This window comes from Pristiophorus japonicus, chromosome 15 (assembly GCF_044704955.1).
Source record: "Pristiophorus japonicus isolate sPriJap1 chromosome 15, sPriJap1.hap1, whole genome shotgun sequence".
Taxonomy (NCBI): domain Eukaryota; kingdom Metazoa; phylum Chordata; class Chondrichthyes; family Pristiophoridae; genus Pristiophorus; species Pristiophorus japonicus.
This window is the reverse complement of record NC_091991.1, coordinates 33,409,018-33,425,190: the sequence shown is the minus strand read 5'-3', so window position 1 is coordinate 33,425,190 and position 16,173 is coordinate 33,409,018. Positions and strand designations below refer to the sequence as shown.

The window sequence follows — 16,173 nt, the reverse complement described above, 5'->3', positions numbered from 1 at the left end:
CCTCTCATTACACATCACCCAGTCTAGGATGGCCAGCTCTCTAGTTGGTTCCTCGACATATTGGTCTAGAAAACCATTCCTTATACACTCCAGGAAATCCTCCTCCTCCACCATATTGCTACCAGTTTGGTTAGCCCAATCTGTATGTAGATTAAAGTCACCCATGATAACTGCTGTACTTTTATTTCACGCATTCCTAATTTCCTGTTTGATGCCATCCCCAACCACTGTAGCATTGTAATTACTATCAAGATTTTTATCCCTATATGAAGATAGATTCCTTAATATTGATCCATCGCCCCTTTTCGGCAACTTGTAAAGGCTGCTTACATACAATTTCCTGACCCTTTCAGGGGCTCCCCGACTACATAAATTAAGTTGATCCTATAAAATCAGGCAGAGTAAAGAAAGTTGGTTAATCTTAATAATGCACGCCCAATGCCCAATCCAAAAATCTACATTATTAATATACTTTAAATTAGTTCTTTGAAAAATGGAGAGACTGGTCATTAATTCATTGAGTTTTACATGTAGTCTGGAGTAATATATTCCTTAAAATATATGCTCTCAATCCCCCGCTTATTAACCTTCAATGTGGTAGTAGTAAGAGTGCTTTAGGAATCCTCTTAAAGGTCAACAGTTTACTTCATGTTAAACACAATCAAAAGGTTTGAACTATCGGCAACAGATGGCAATTACCTGGTGTAGAGTATAAGCATTAAACCCAGTTTTCTTCTTTAAAAGAGATGCCACCTTTCCAGTTGGTGCAGTGAACAGCACAGATGCTTTTCTGATTTCATCTTTTTCAACACAGTCAACATCTGGAATTTTACCTGCTGGAATATTCCAACTTTCAGGAGCCGACTGATCCCCCTCAAGATCTTGACATGCTCGCAACATTTCCTCATTATCTGCGCTCTCCATAGTTTCAACTGCTGCCTTGAAAATGATGCTAACAAGTGTAGTCTTTCCACAGCCGCCTTTACCACTAATAACAGTAATAGGATTTTCACACATCATGGCAGCAGCTTTCAATTGATCTGGGTCCAAATCAACATCTTCACTGTGCTCTGCATCGCCAGCCTCTGTATCCTCAAGTAATCTTTTCTTCCGCATTGGAGCGAAGGCCTTTCTCAGAACTTCCTCCACAATCACAGAAATGCACCATGGAGGTCTCTCCACAAGTTCCTTTATACAAGTAGCAATTTCTTTCTCATATTTGTAGAAACGCGTCAGATACACGCGCTTTTTTTCTATTACGATAATCTTGTATTCCTTCAAAAATGTTAGCGATTCCCATCCACTTTCAACCCTGAACTCGGATGGACGTATAGCAGTCAGCTCATCGACATTAACATAGGTGTGTCCCTTATTCCAGCAAGTTTGTTTGAGTTTATCATAAATGACCAAAGCATGTTTTTGTAACTCTGGAATTGTCCTCAATAGATCAGCTTCCTCAAAGGCCAACAAGGATGCCTCACAACCAATAAAGTTAAGCTCCTTTGAGAGAATCTATCAAAAAGAAAGATGTCTTTCAGAAATCATTCTTGAACTAAGCATTTAATATGACTATGGCATCTTGAGTGTATTTAATTACATCTATAATAACCATATTACTTAGTCTTGGCTAAAAGACTTTGGTGGGGGGGGGGGGGAAATTCATCCCCTTAGTGCAGCCCTTTAGCACCAGTAGATGGCGTGGATGCGATGTTGAGAGCTGTAACAACTCCTGTCGAATCCAGCGCTGCACACCAAATCAGCCCCCCCCCTATAGAGCTGCCGGTAACAGCGATCGCCGGGGACTTCCAACACCAGGGAGATCATGACGTCAGTGCATTTGCAACACCCACTGAACACCTTAGCTTCCAAATTACTTCTCACCACTTATCTCCTTGCCTGGAGTAAACATCAGCAGGTCAAGCTGGCGTGCAGCACCAGGAAGCCAGCTCCATGGACGTTATTTAAAAAGGGACCAGTCCCAATCACTCGCACCCAACAGGTTAATGAAATTTCAGCGCCTATGTATTATAGTTCCTGACACTACGGCAGGTTTATTTAGTGATTTGAAGGTTATTTGGTAGGAAGTTGAGTGTTGCAGCAAGTAGAAAAGTGCAAAATTTATTCTTGAATGCTTCAACCTACAACACTTGCTAAAAGTCATGGGGGCTGTACTGGCAGTCCACCTCGCCCCTCCAGGATCTACGGCCGAGGGAGCAGAGGCAATGAGGAACATGTGCACAGAGGGACGAGGGAGAACGACGAGGAACCAGAGGAAGGAGGAGACCGCCGGCCAATCAGGCTTCCGGACTGGTGGGGGGGGGGATCCATGCCTGGCTCATCAGGCTCCGATTTGAATGAATGAAACCCCAGATCTCCATTGCCCACCACATCCCCATCATACCATCCCTGTGTCATGCCATATTACAGCATCCTTCTGGTTGCAAAGGTGAAATGAGAACGACCACAAGATATGCCAAACTCTTAATAAATGTATGCGTTTGTGCATAATATCACACACATCACATGAATTCTAAGAACTAATGATACTTTTGCCTGCTGTAAATAGCTGTCACTGTGTGCAAAGTGTGAGATGTGGGTGAGAGTGTTGGTAGGGGAGTGCTGGGGGTGTGGCATGTTGAGCAGTGTGTGGAGCTTGTGGTGCAGATGGTGGTATGTAGCATTTGTTGAAGCCTATGCTCACCCTGACCACCCATGTGAACTTGTGAAAGTTATTCCTGCACTGTGTGGGGGTCCTGGGGATCACAGTGCTATCCATGATGTAGTGTGTCACCTCCCTCCACATAGTGTGGCAGACTTGTGGCAAGGGCCTCCTGCCAATTGGTGGGTACAGGCGGCCTTCTCTCCATCGCTAAAACCAATGCCTCAAAAGTTTCATGGAAAAACCTGCGGGCTCTCTCTCCCCGGGATGGCAATCTTCCATGAGGATTTGTTGCACAACCAACCAATGAGAATAAGGTGCTGCATCATCAATGGAATTTCCCTTTAATCAGTGAACAAAGCCCGTGCAATCATTACTTGCGTTTAGACTACACCCGATATTGGTCCATCTTTTCAGTGCAATGCCAATGAGCTTGGATTTTAGACTAGATTTATGACTCCAATCATTTTAATGAGTGAGAACGAATTTTACATGCAGTCTAGATGATTTTCACCTGGTGCTAATTCACCATTTTTAGTCTAAACACTGCCCATTCCTCGACTATAATTAATTTCTGGCCCATAAGGTCCAATATTTAGGAATACTGGTATATCTCCCATAGCATTGTTTCCGTTTTTGCCAATCTCTAATTCCTGCTGTATTTCTTTCTCTCACATTTTTCTTCTCTCCACTGTGGCCGTCATAGACTTTTCTCATTTTCCGGTCGATATTTTTGTCACAATTTACTTTCCACAAGTCCCATTTTCAAATATTTAGCCATATCACACTGTTTCAAGTTAGTACATCAATATTGAGATACCTGGCTACTGATCGGACATTAACAACAAGCATATATTAAATGGAGATAGAACGGAAAATACTCCCCCTTCCGTGAGATCACAGCCCCAGAGCCTTGAAGCCAAATAATATGGAACTTGAAGTCAGTAAAAATGATACTTCAGAAGTCAGTTCCAGATGAAAAACAACTGCACACACTATAATGTTTAAATGCATACAGACATAAATCAACAGCATAATCGGAATTTGTTCATATTGACAATTGCGTCTAGAGAATAACTTACACGACTGAATCCTAGTTTCCACACTTCTGTCTGGATCATCTGCTCCAGTTCCTTCAGAACATAGATGTGGACGTCCTCTCTTCCATTTTCCTTCATATCCTTTTCCTCTTTTGCCGTCAAAATATGCAAAAATTGTCGTGGCAAAAGTCGTGGCAGATACTCCATCAGCCATGGGAAATTCAAAGCTAGCTGTACATACTGACCTTTAACTAAATTATTGGACAGTTAATAACTTGAATCTCAAATGGTACCTTATATACACACACATTCCTCCATTTAACACTCAGATTAACAAGACAATCCCTTTAAGGACTGCCGTAGTCCATTTCTAAAATAATTTTTTTTCTAGATTACACTTCTGTGAAGCACCCTGGGATGTTTGCCAACATTAAAAGCACTATATAAATACTTCTTGCCTTCCACAAGCAGTATTCCAAATCCCATGTAACCACAGAGTTCCCAAAGTCCTTTAACCACATAATCGAACTTTAAGAGAAGGGAGAACCATCTGTGGCTAACTAAGTAAAGGATGGTATCAAATTGAAAACAATGGCATACAAAATTGCCAAGGTTAGTGGGAGGCCAGAGGATTGGGAATGTTTTAAAAATCAGCAAAGGACAACTACAAAAATAATAAAGAGAGGGAAGATAGATTATGAGAGTAAACTAGCAAGAAACATAAAAACAGATAGTAAGAGATTCTCCAGGTATATAAAAAGAGAGTAGCTAAAGTAAACGTTGGTCCCTTAGAGAATGAGACTGGGGAATTAATAATGGGGAACAGGGAAATAGCAGAAACTTTGAACAAATATTTTGTATCGTTCTTCATGGTAGAAGACACTAAAAACATCCTAATAATAGATAATCAAGAGGCTATAGGGAGGGAGGAACTTAAAACAACATAAGAACATAATAGCAGGAGTAGGCCATACGGCCCCTCGAGCCTGCTCCGCTATTTAATACGATCATGGCTGATCTGATCATGGACTCAGGTCCACTTCCCTGCCCGCTCCCCATAATCCCTTATTCCCTTATCGGTTTAGAAACTGTCTATCTCTGACTTAAATGTATTCAATGACCCAGCTTCCACAGCTCTCAGACAGCGAATTCCATAGATTTACAACCCTCAGAAGAAATTCCTCATCACAGTTTTAAATGGGCATCCCCTTATTCTAAGATTATGCCCCCTAGTTCGAGTCTCCTCTATCAGTAGAAACATCCTCTCTGCATCCACCTTGTCAAGCCCCCTCAATCTTATACATTTCGATAAAATCACCTCTCATTCTTCTGAATTCCAATGAGTAGAGGCCCAACCTGCTCGATCTTTCCTCACAAGTCAACCCCCTCACCTCCAGAATCAGCCGAGTGAACCTTCTCTGAACTGCCTCCAAAGCAAGTATATCCTTTCTTAAATATGGAAACCAAAACTGTACACAACATTCCAGGTGTGGCCTCACCAATATCCTGTATAACTGTAGCAAGACTTCCCTGCCTTTATACTCCATCCCCTTTGCAATAAAGGCCAAGATTCCATTGGACTTCCTGATCACTTGCTGTACCAGCATACTAACCTTTTGCGTTTCATGCACCAGGACCCCTGCTGTACTGCAGCACTTTGCAATTTATCTTCATTTAAATAATAACTTGCACTTCGATTTTTTCTGCCAAAGTGCATAATCACACTTTGCAACATTGCTTTTCCTCCCATCTTTGTATTGTCAGCAAACTTGGCTACGTTACACTTGGTCCCTTCTTCCAAATCATTAATATAGATTGTAAATAGTTGGGGCTCCAGCACTGATCCCTGCAACACCCCACTAGTTACTGATTGCCAACCCGAGAATGAACCATTTATCCCAACTCACTGTTTTCTGTTAGTTAGCCAATCTTCTATCCATTCTAATATATTACCCCCAACCCAGTGAACTTTTACCTTGTGCAGTAACCTTTTATGTGGCACCTTGTCAAATGCCTTCTGGAAATCCAAATACACCACATCCACTGGTCTCCCTTTATCCACCCTGTTCATTACGTCCTCAAAGAATTCCAGCAAATTTGTCAAACATGACTTCCCCTTCATAAATCCATGCTGACTCTGTCTGACTGAATTATTTAAGCTTAGTACGCTGGTTTGAGATCCAACTTTCTCACCCTCCATCTGAATTTGAAATGCAACCATGCTATGATCACTCATTCTAAGGGGATCCTTTATAACATAAGAATACTAGGAGATTGTTTATTAATCTTGTCTCATTACATAGGACCAGATCCAAGATAGCCTGCCTCCCTGATTGGTTCCGTTACATACTGCTCAAGGTTGTGGGGAGCGAGCAGGGAAGTGGAGCTGAGCCCAAGATTAGATCAGCCATGATCTTATTAAATGGCAGAGCAGGCTTGAGGGACCAAATGAGCCACTCCTGCTCCTATTTCTTATGTTCTAATGAACCTATTCTTAAATGTTGATATGGTCTTTGGTAGTGCAATGCATAGCCTCACAATCCACTAGGAACGCATGAACAGGGATAGGCTATTCAGTCTGTCAATTCAGTTCAGTTCCACCATTCTATTAGATCATGGCTGATGTATACAAAAATGTTTCTCATTATGGCCAAGTCCAATGTTGTATTCATTCAGCATCCACACATGCAATTCTGGCAGGAAGTACCAAACAACAATTAAGAGTTGGATTATTTTATCCTCTCTATCCCAGGGATGCTGAGACCAATTAAAGCAACCCTACTTGCATCCTGGCTGAAATTGCCTAACTGAGCAAGAACCAGAGATTGAACCTGAGCCCTAGTGCTAAGTGGCACACCACACAGTGCATCTAGCCACTAAGCTTAGTGGTAGAGATGACAAAAGTGACTTTAATGTTGGGGGAAAACAATAGTACCCTGCTTGTAAAACAACTTGTATTTAATTAGCGCCTTTAACATAATGAAACATCTCAAGGCGCATCACAGGAGTATTATGAGACAAAAAATTTGACACTGAGCCACACAAGAAATTAGGGCAGGTGACAAAATGCTTGGTCAAAGAGGTAGGTTTTAATGAATGTCTTGAAGGAGGAAAGAGAGGTAGAGGGGTTTTGGCAAGGAATTCCAGATTCCCCAATTCCAAAATTCCACAAGTTCATTTTCATGGCTTTCTTGTACATTTGAAATTAAAAATTACAACTGCAAAACCACCTACTAAAGTTCTAACACACAGCTGCACAACTGTGCAACTAACATTCTAATAGCCTCCCCTTTAAAGAATCTTCTGCACTACCTCTTGCTATCAGATTGCCTCTTCAGCCAAGAAACTGGGTGATCTGCACAGGTGGCTTTTGTGAACCTTGGACAGGTTGACAGGAGCCGTGTTTTTGTATGAAACAGGACGAACATTGCTTGAGACTTCATAGTGGCACTAAACTGATGGCAATCTTTATTGAATAGAAAGCAGCATATCAATACTACCCATCAATACACAAGTAAACTACACTGTGGAGAACAAAAGTGTCACTTGAAGCAGAAGATAGACTTCAGAGGTTCACTATGCTACTTTTTATTATGCTGCACTTGTTAAATATGATCTAGCTCCACTGTGTTTCTATCACATTTTTTTGGTTGTATTCCGAAACATTAATGCTATACAAAGAGAGAATAATATAGCAAAGCGGTCACCCACTCTGCATTTGGTCTCTCCAATGTAGAGACCGCATCGTGAGCAGCGAGTATAGTATACTAAATTCGAGCCCGTCATTTTAATTCTCTGCCCCATAATTTTTTTCCAGTTCTGTTGAAAGATCATCATCTGAAATATTAACTTTGTTTCTCTCGCCACTTCTTCTTCTTAGGAAGTCCCTCGCATCAAGGATGACTTGCTTCCACGCCAAAAAGGGATGAGTTCACAGGTATTGCAATGAAGGACCTAATATTCCAGGTCCCGAACTACGTGTTGAAGGGTAGAAGATGTCTGTGCTTGGATTTTTTTAATGTGTGGTGACCGTTGCACACCAGCCACCACACGGGCTTGACAGAGCTAGGTCTTGGTCCAGTGGCAAGGATTAACCAAGACGACTGGAGACCAGCTCTTCTGCATGGACCTAGTGCGCACACATATCGCAGTGTGGGCTCTTGCCACAGATGCTGCCTGACCTGCTGAGAGACTGTTTAATGAATGCGGAATATTGGTTTTCAAAATGCTTCATTACCCAAGCATTCATTTAGCCTTCACCAAGCTTCTCAAAGTCCTGCAATTATATGCAAATATTTACTTTATCATTCTTCAACTTCCTGCAGTTTAATGCCATTAAGTTTCTGTACCTTTACAACTTTTCTAAAAGAGCCAAAAGATCCATATTTCTTTCTATATAGTCACACTTGAGTTTTACTTCCATTAAGATTTAATGGAATAAATTACAGCAACTTATCTTACTCTTCCAACTGATGATTAAAAGATATTTTCTGCTACTGATCCCAAATGATCATGTACAAACTTGCGATAAAGCAAAATCTATAATCTAAGAAAGACACCTATGCTTACCTGAACTCCTTATGCCTATCATGATGTTTGTTGCAAAATTGCCTTCTGCCATATCCTTCTTCTCATCTGCAATCCGTTGTAAAGTCTTGAATAGGTTTGAAAACTCAAGGTTACTATTCTCAGGCAAAGAGACAAAGAACTTTCTGTATTGTTCGTCGACACAACATGCTTTTAGGAAAAGGCTGAAAATTGCCTTTGTTTCATTGCCCAGATGAGTCCTGAGAGCATAAGATGGATACCAATGTAAATACCATTTCTTCTGGTGATATTTGATCTTTGCAGTCACTTTCCACCAAGGATCAGTAAAATGAAACCGTCCAAACACTTTATAATGTTCACCGGAGACAAGGTCTTCGATTGTAACTAGAGAAAGATAAATAAATATAGTTGTGAATAGTCTAAAAGATCACTTTCTAAGGCTTTGCACTAAAAAGTAGGAATGCATCTATTCAATTCACTAACACCGATTCCAGCCACTGATGTTCTCATACACAAGTCCACTTTCTCAACAGAATGCAGTAAAGAAATGAGAAGTGTTTTAAAATTGTGAAATGATTTTTCTGCACGGATTCATCATATTATGTTATAGCGAAAAATTCTCCCCTAACCTGTAGCATAAGGTTAGAACTAAACATGTAACTCCAATACCATAAAAATGGCTGCCCGTGAAGCCTCAAGGGATTTCTGTTAGCTAAAAGAGACCACATTCCTGGAAGCTTTGTTTCCCACGCACAAGACTAACAAACTGAGGAAAAGTTGAGGGCAGAGAAAACCAAGGCAAAGAACAAAAAGGGCCACTGTACAGCAAAATTCTAAAATGACAAAGGGTGTTAAAAAAAACAAGCCTGAAGGCTTTGTGTCTTAATGTAAGGAGTATCCGTAACAAGGTGGATGAATTAACTGTGCAAATAGATGTTAACAAATATGTTGTGATTGGGATTACGGAGACGTGGCTCCAGGATGATCAGGGCTGGGAACTCAACATCCAGGGGTATTCAACATTCAGGAAGGATAGAATAAAAGGAAAAGGAGGTGGGGTAGCATTGCTGGTTAAGGAGGAGATTAATGCAATAGTTAGGAAGGAGATAGCTTGGATGATGTGGAATCTATATGGGTAGAGCTGCAGAACACCAAAGGGCAAAAAACGTTAGTGGGAGTTGTGTACAGACCTCCAAACAGTCGTAGTGATGTTGAGGGGGGGCATCAAACAGGAAATTAGGGGTGCATGTAATAAAGGTGCAGCAGTTATGGGCGACTTTAATATGCACATAGATTGGGCTAACCAAACTGGAAGCAATACGGTGGAGGAGGATTTCCGGATTTCCTGGAGTGCATAAGGGATGGTTTTCTAGACCAATATGTCGAGGAACCAACGAAGGGGGAGGCCATCTTAGACTAGGTGTTGTGTAATGAGAGAGGATTAATTAGCAATCTCATTGTGCGAGGCCCTTTGGGGAAGAGTGACCATAATATGGTGGAATTCTGCATTAGGATGGAGAATGAAACAGTTAATTCGGAGACCATGGTCCAGAACTTAAAGAAGGCTAACTTTGAAGGTATGAGGCGTGAATTGGCTAGGATAGATTGGCGAATGATACTTAAGCGGTTGACTGTGGATGGGCAATGGCAGACATTTAGAGACCGCATGGATGAACTACAATAATTGTACATTCCTGTCTGGCGTAAAAATAAAAAAGGGAAGGTGGCTCAACCGTGGCTATCTAGGGAAATCAGGGATAGTATTAAAGCCAAGGAAGTGGCATACAAATTGGCCAGAAATAGCAGCGAACCGGGGACTGGGAGAAATTTAGAACTCAGCAGAGGAGGACAAAGGGTTTGATTAGGTCAGGGAAAATGGAGTACGAGAAGAAGCTTGCAGGGAACATTAAGGCGGATTGCAAAAGTTTCTATAGATATGTAAAGAGAAAAAGGTTAGTAAAGACAAACGTAGGTCCCCTGCAGTCAGAATCAGGGGAAGTCATAACGGGGAACAAAGAAATAGCGGACTAATTGAACAAGTACTTTGGTTCGGTATTCACTAAGGAGGACACTAACAACCTTCCGGATATAAAAGGGGTCGGGGGGTCTAGTAAGGAGGAGGAACTGAGGGAAATCCTTATTAGTTGGGAATTTGTGTTGGGGAAATTGATGGGATTGAAGGCCGATAAATCCCCAGGGCCTGATGGACTGCATCCCAGAGTACTTAAGGAGGTGGCCTTGGAAATAGCGGATGCATTGACAGTCAATTTCCAACATTCCATTGACTCTGGATCAGTTCCTATCGAGTGGAGGGTAGCCAATGTAACCCCACTTTTTAAAAAAGGAGGGAGAGAGAAAACAGGGAATTTTCGACTGGTCAGCCTGACCTCAGTAGTGGGTAAAATGATGGAATCAATTATTAAGGATGTCATAGCAGCGCATTTGGAAAGAGGTGACATGATAGGTCCAAGTCAGCATGGATTTGTGAAAGGGAAATCATGCTTGACAAATCTTCTGGAATTTTTTGAGGATGTTTCCAGTAGAGTGGACAAGGGAGAACCAGTTGATGTGGTATATTTGGACTTTCAGAAGGCGTTCGACAAGGTCCCACACAAGAGATTGATGTGCAAAGTTAGAGCACATGGGATTGGGGGTAGTGTACTGACATGGATTGAGAACTGGTTGTCAGACAGGAAGCAAAGAGTAGGAGTAAATGGGGATTTTTCAGAATGGCAGGCAGTGTCTAGTGGGGTACCGCAAGGTTCTGTGCTGGGGCCCCAGCTGTTTACACTGTACATTAATGATTTAGACGAGGGGATTAAATGTAGTATCTCCAAATTTGCGGATGACACTAAGTTGGGTGGCAGTGTGAGCTGCGAGGAGGATGCTATGAGGCTGCAGAGTGACTTGGATAGGTTAGGTGAGTGGGCAAATGCATGGCAGATGAAGTATAATGTGGATAAATGTGAGGTTATCCACTTTGGTGGTAATACCAGAGACACAGACTATTATCTGAATGGTGACAGATTAGGAAAAGGGGAGGTGCAACGAGACCTGGGTGTCATGGTACATCAGTCATTGAAGGTTGGCATGCAGGTACAGCAGGCGGTTAAGAAAGCAAATGGCATGTTGGCCTTCATAGCGAGGGGATTTGAGTACAGGGGCAGGGAGGTGTTACTACAGTTGTACAGGGCCTTGGTGAGGCCACACCTGGAGTATTGTGTACAGTTTTGGTCTCCTAACCTGAGGAAGGACATTCTTGCTATTGAGGGAGTGCAGCGAAGGTTCACCAGACTGATTCCCGGGATGGCGGGACTGACCTATCAAGAAAGACTGGATCAACGGGGCTTGTATTCACTGGAGTTCAGAAGAATGAGAGGGGACCTCATAGAAACGTTTAAAATTCTGATGGGTTTAGACAGGTTAGATGCAGGAAGAATGTTCCCAATGTTGGGGAAGTCCAGAACCAGGGGACACAGTCTAAGGATAAGGGGTAAGCCATTTAGGACCGAGATGAGGAGAAACTTCTTCACCCAGAGAGTGGTGAACCTGTGGAATTCTCTACCACAGAAAGTTGTTGAGGCCAATTCACTAAATATATTCAAAAAGGAGTTAGATGAAGTCCTTACTACTAGGGGGATCAAGGGGTATGGCGAGAAAGCAGGAATGGGGTACTGAAGTTGCATGTTCAGCCATGAACTCATTGAATGGCGGTGCAGGCTAGAAGGGCCGAATGGCCTTCTCCTGCACCTATTTTCTATGTTTCTATGCAAACTTTGCAACTGTCTCTAATCAGCCAGGCCTTAGACAAAATGTTCTGGTTCATGTTGGGACAATACAACTCTGTAACAGGTCTAAGATAAGGAGGCTACCCAGAGACAGCACCCAAGGACAGCAAGATAAGGGGGGGCCTGGACCATGTCACAAGATACATGAGTAATTCCTAGCAACACACCCCTTAAGCAACACGAGCCATTTTACGTTTAGAGACTAACTCTATCTATTGGTCTAAATGAATCTGCATGTAAAACAATCAATATGATTGGGTAGTGTCCGGCCGAAATGGACTGATGTAACTGTAGTAAACTGTTGTAAAACATATAAAAATCCATGAAACCCTTTGTTCGACAGAGAGAGGTACCTGGACCCACCAGCTGCTTCATCTCCCCACCGGCGTAATAAACCGTTTTGATGTATGGACTGACTGAGTGACGAGTGATTCTTGGAAGGGTACATTCGTGCTAACATATTACATATTCAACCCATTTGTTAACAGTGGGTTTCATTTTGGTCCAAGGCACTTTTTTGGTAAGATTTTTTTTCCCTACCAAGTTTTCGCTCCTTTCCTAGACAGGTTAGCCTGGAATTTCCTGCGTATTTGCACCCAGAGAATCATGCAATCAGGACATTAATCAAATGCGCAGTCCAAAAGAACGCAGAATTTTGGGCTTGAGTTACATATGCAAGCACAATATGCCCCATACTCCTCGACCTTTTACGATTGTCTATCAATCGCTCCACTCATAAAAAGCCCAGTCTCCAAGTTTCAGAGCCTTACACACGGGTTTCCTGCAATTGCGTTTGCTCAGAGACGGTCTTCAAATTACAACCAGATTTTCAGACGCAGCAGGAAAGTCATTTTCTGCTGTTTTATTGAAAGTGGAGTGTTTTTTTTTTTAAATGTACCATCACAGAGACCTTTGCTGTATTTTCAGTTTATTTAAATGCAATTTTATGGCACAAATAAAAGTCATATTAAAAATGGAAAAGCTTCTTCGCTTGCAGATTCCTAAATGCACTGTGCCTAACGTGCATGAATGATGGTTAAATGAGTTGAAATGTTTAATTTTCATACATATAAAACAAAAATATAGTGCGAGTTTGGCACTTTCCCGAGACCCTGATAGTTTCTGCTGATTTCTGTCCATTTTTCATTCGGGCATATTTGAATGAGATTCCCAGGAAATTGAGTGCAACTTAATATCTGCAGAATTGGCATAGGAATGGGCACATTTTCAGGTCAAACTTCCTGGTTGCACCCACGGTAGAAATTCCAGGTTATTGATTATGCTAAGGTATACTTCTATGGGTACAGACAGCCCATCCCATATCTTTCCAAAATGGTCATTCTTCATGTGCCACCCTAGATGAATCAGTGGACTATTTACAATGAAGGCCATCGGTTCCAGTCATCATCCAATGTCAAAAATCACAAATTTAAAGCAATATCCGTTACCTCTCCCAAGCATCAAAGTGTCCTAAATGCTTTTGCTATGATTAGGGAAACTTTTTTCTGGAGGGATAAACTAAGAGAGGCCAAACAACCTTCTTCATCCATGGGCACAATCACTATGGTGAGATGAGTGGGAAGTATCACTTCTCCCCAGAGTTGTAATGCTTGCATTAAGTTTACATTTCTTCTCTGCTCTAATTATTCCTGATATCTTCCACAATCCTGGTTGTCAGTAACATTTGCACCATACAAATGCCAGACAATGACTATCTCCAACAAGCAAGAGTCTAACCACCACCCCTTGACATTCAACGGTATTGCCCACACCATCAACATCTTGGCGGCCACCATTGACCAGAGACATAACTGGACCAGCCACATAAACACTGTGGCTACAAGAGGTGGTCAAAGGCTGGGTATTCTGCAGCGAGTATCTCACCCCCTGACTCCTCAAAGCCTTTCCACCATCTATAAAAGGCACAAGTCAGGAGTGTGATCACTTGCCTGGATGAGCACAGCTCCAACAACACTCGAAGCTTGGCACCATCCAAGACAAAGCAGTCCACTTAATTGGCGCTCCCTCTACCACTGGCACACCATATCTGCATTTGAGCACCATCTATAAGATGCACTGCAGCAACTCGCCAAAGCTTCTCCGACAGCACCTCCAAAACCTACGGCCTCTACCACCTAGAAGGGCAAGGGCAGCTGGCGCTTGGGAACACCATTATCTCCAAGTACCTCTCCAAGTCATACACCATCCCGACTTGGAAATATATCACCATTCCTTCATTGTCGCTGGGTCAAAATCCTGGAACTCCCTCCCCAACAGCACTGGGAGTACCTTCGCCACATGGATTGCAGCAGTTCAAAACAGATCAGCACCATCTTCTCAAGGGCAATTGGGGACGGGCAATAAATTCTGGCATGCCAGCAACACCCGCATCCATGGAATTTAAAAAAATCTCAGTCCTGGTCTGTATTTAGTGTGTGATCATGTCGGTGTGTCAGCTGTAGCTCAGTGGGTTGCATACTCACCTTTTGAGTCAAAAAATTGTGGGTTCAAGTCCCACTCCAGGGGCTTGAACACATAAATCTAGGCAGACACTCCAATGCAGTGCTCAGGGAGTTCTGGTCTGTTGGAAGTGCTGTCTTTTCTGAGGTCGACGTAAAAGACCCAGTGGCACTATTTTGAAAAAGAGCAGGGGACTTATACAGAGAGTGTCCTGGCCAATACTTATCCCTCAATCAATATAACAAAAACAGATAATCTTGACATTATCACGTTGTTGTACGAGTGCTGTTGTGCGCAAATTGGCTGCCGCGTTTCCCCACACACAACAGTGACTACACTCCAAAAGTACTTAATAGGCTGTAAAACGCTTTCAGACGTCCAGTGGTCGTGAAAGGCACTATATAAATCCAAGTCTTTCTTTCTTGTTCAACTATTTTGAAGCGTTACCGTTACTTTTATCATCGACCTGCAACATTAACCCTGTGTCTCGCTCTCTCCACAGATGCTGCCTGACTTGCTGAGCGTTTCCAACATTTTCTGTACATTTCCAGCGTTTAGCTTTTTTCGTGGTATGCCTGCAGCTTGAAGTTGGCCCCTGCAAAATATGCACTGAAAGCAGATGAGCACACCCCACTACAATTTGTGGGGCCCCTCCAACCAGCAGGGGAGTTTTAAAAGGGTTTTATTTTAATTCTAAACAAAAAAGGGTTTCTTTTTAATTCTAAACTACCAGTATTGTAACTGAAATGTATTTTCTTTTACCGAACCGCCCCGCAACGGAAGAGGCTGTGATGGAAGTTGCACCGTTGGACACATTCATCATATCCTTGAGGTCCAGGAATTGCACGGCCTCCACCTCTTCCCCCTCCTCGTTCGTGTCCGTGTCCGACCTTTCGTCCCCCTCATCGTCCTTTCGCGCTAAAATAAAACCTTGCACAACAATGGTTTTGCAAGGGCCCGCTCGCCGCCCAGCCATTGCCCACGGAAAGTGAAACCCAGTCCGCCGACAGCTGATTGCGGCCCGCCCATTCCCTGCTCAGCAAATCCTCCCCCTCAACAATTCTCAACTTCCTCTCCCCTGACGCTATTATTATTCCCTCATATTTTTTTATAACGCTGTTTTGCCACAAAAAAAAAACACCCCGTGGATAAATGAAAATGCTTATTTTTCTTTCATCAACTGTGCCTGAAAGGTGTAAACATTTTGGGACGCTTTTTTTTTGGTCTGGAATTTGCGGTTATAATGACGTAAAAACTGTCAGCGTTGCTCCGTGACACTGAGGTCAATATCTGGCGTCCCCACATGCACATTTAAATGCAGAAATCCAGAAGTTGCTGTCGGAGTCCTCGCAGATAGAAATCTTATAAATCACTTGAATTGACGTGAAGGTTCACTTTTTACGTTCTAATCTCGCTATAAAAGTCCCTGAAAAAGATAAGCCTTGTTAAATGAGGTGTAACTGGGTTTTTTTATGGCGTACTAAGTCATAATTACTGCTGAACAACCCCTCTGGCTCTGAAAATTAATTTAACTTTGTGGAATGTCAAATTTCTCCATTATGATACAAATTCCCAGAGATTTTTTCAATGATATTTCATCGTCTGCCTTAATCCCACGTGTATGTCCCAATCTTTATTTTGCTCTCTGTAAAATGATTAAAAAGGGAAGGATAATCAG

At 42.4% G+C, this 16,173-nt stretch overlaps 1 protein-coding gene across 1 annotated transcript in view; it reads right to left on the bottom strand.

Moving 5' to 3' along the window:
* Window positions 1-15,522, bottom strand: part of helb (helicase (DNA) B) — a 65,650-nt gene extending 50,128 nt beyond the window's left edge. Inside the window, exons 1-4 of the mRNA XM_070900295.1 lie at window positions 15,258-15,522; window positions 8,269-8,631; window positions 3,742-3,950; window positions 700-1,512 (exon numbers count right to left, since the gene is read on the bottom strand). Of these exons, the coding sequence (XP_070756396.1) occupies window positions 700-1,512; window positions 3,742-3,950; window positions 8,269-8,631; window positions 15,258-15,471 (1,599 nt within the window). The 5' untranslated portion in view covers window positions 15,472-15,522. The remainder of the gene's footprint in view (window positions 1-699; window positions 1,513-3,741; window positions 3,951-8,268; window positions 8,632-15,257) is intronic.
* Between the last annotated feature and the right edge of the window lie 651 nt (window positions 15,523-16,173).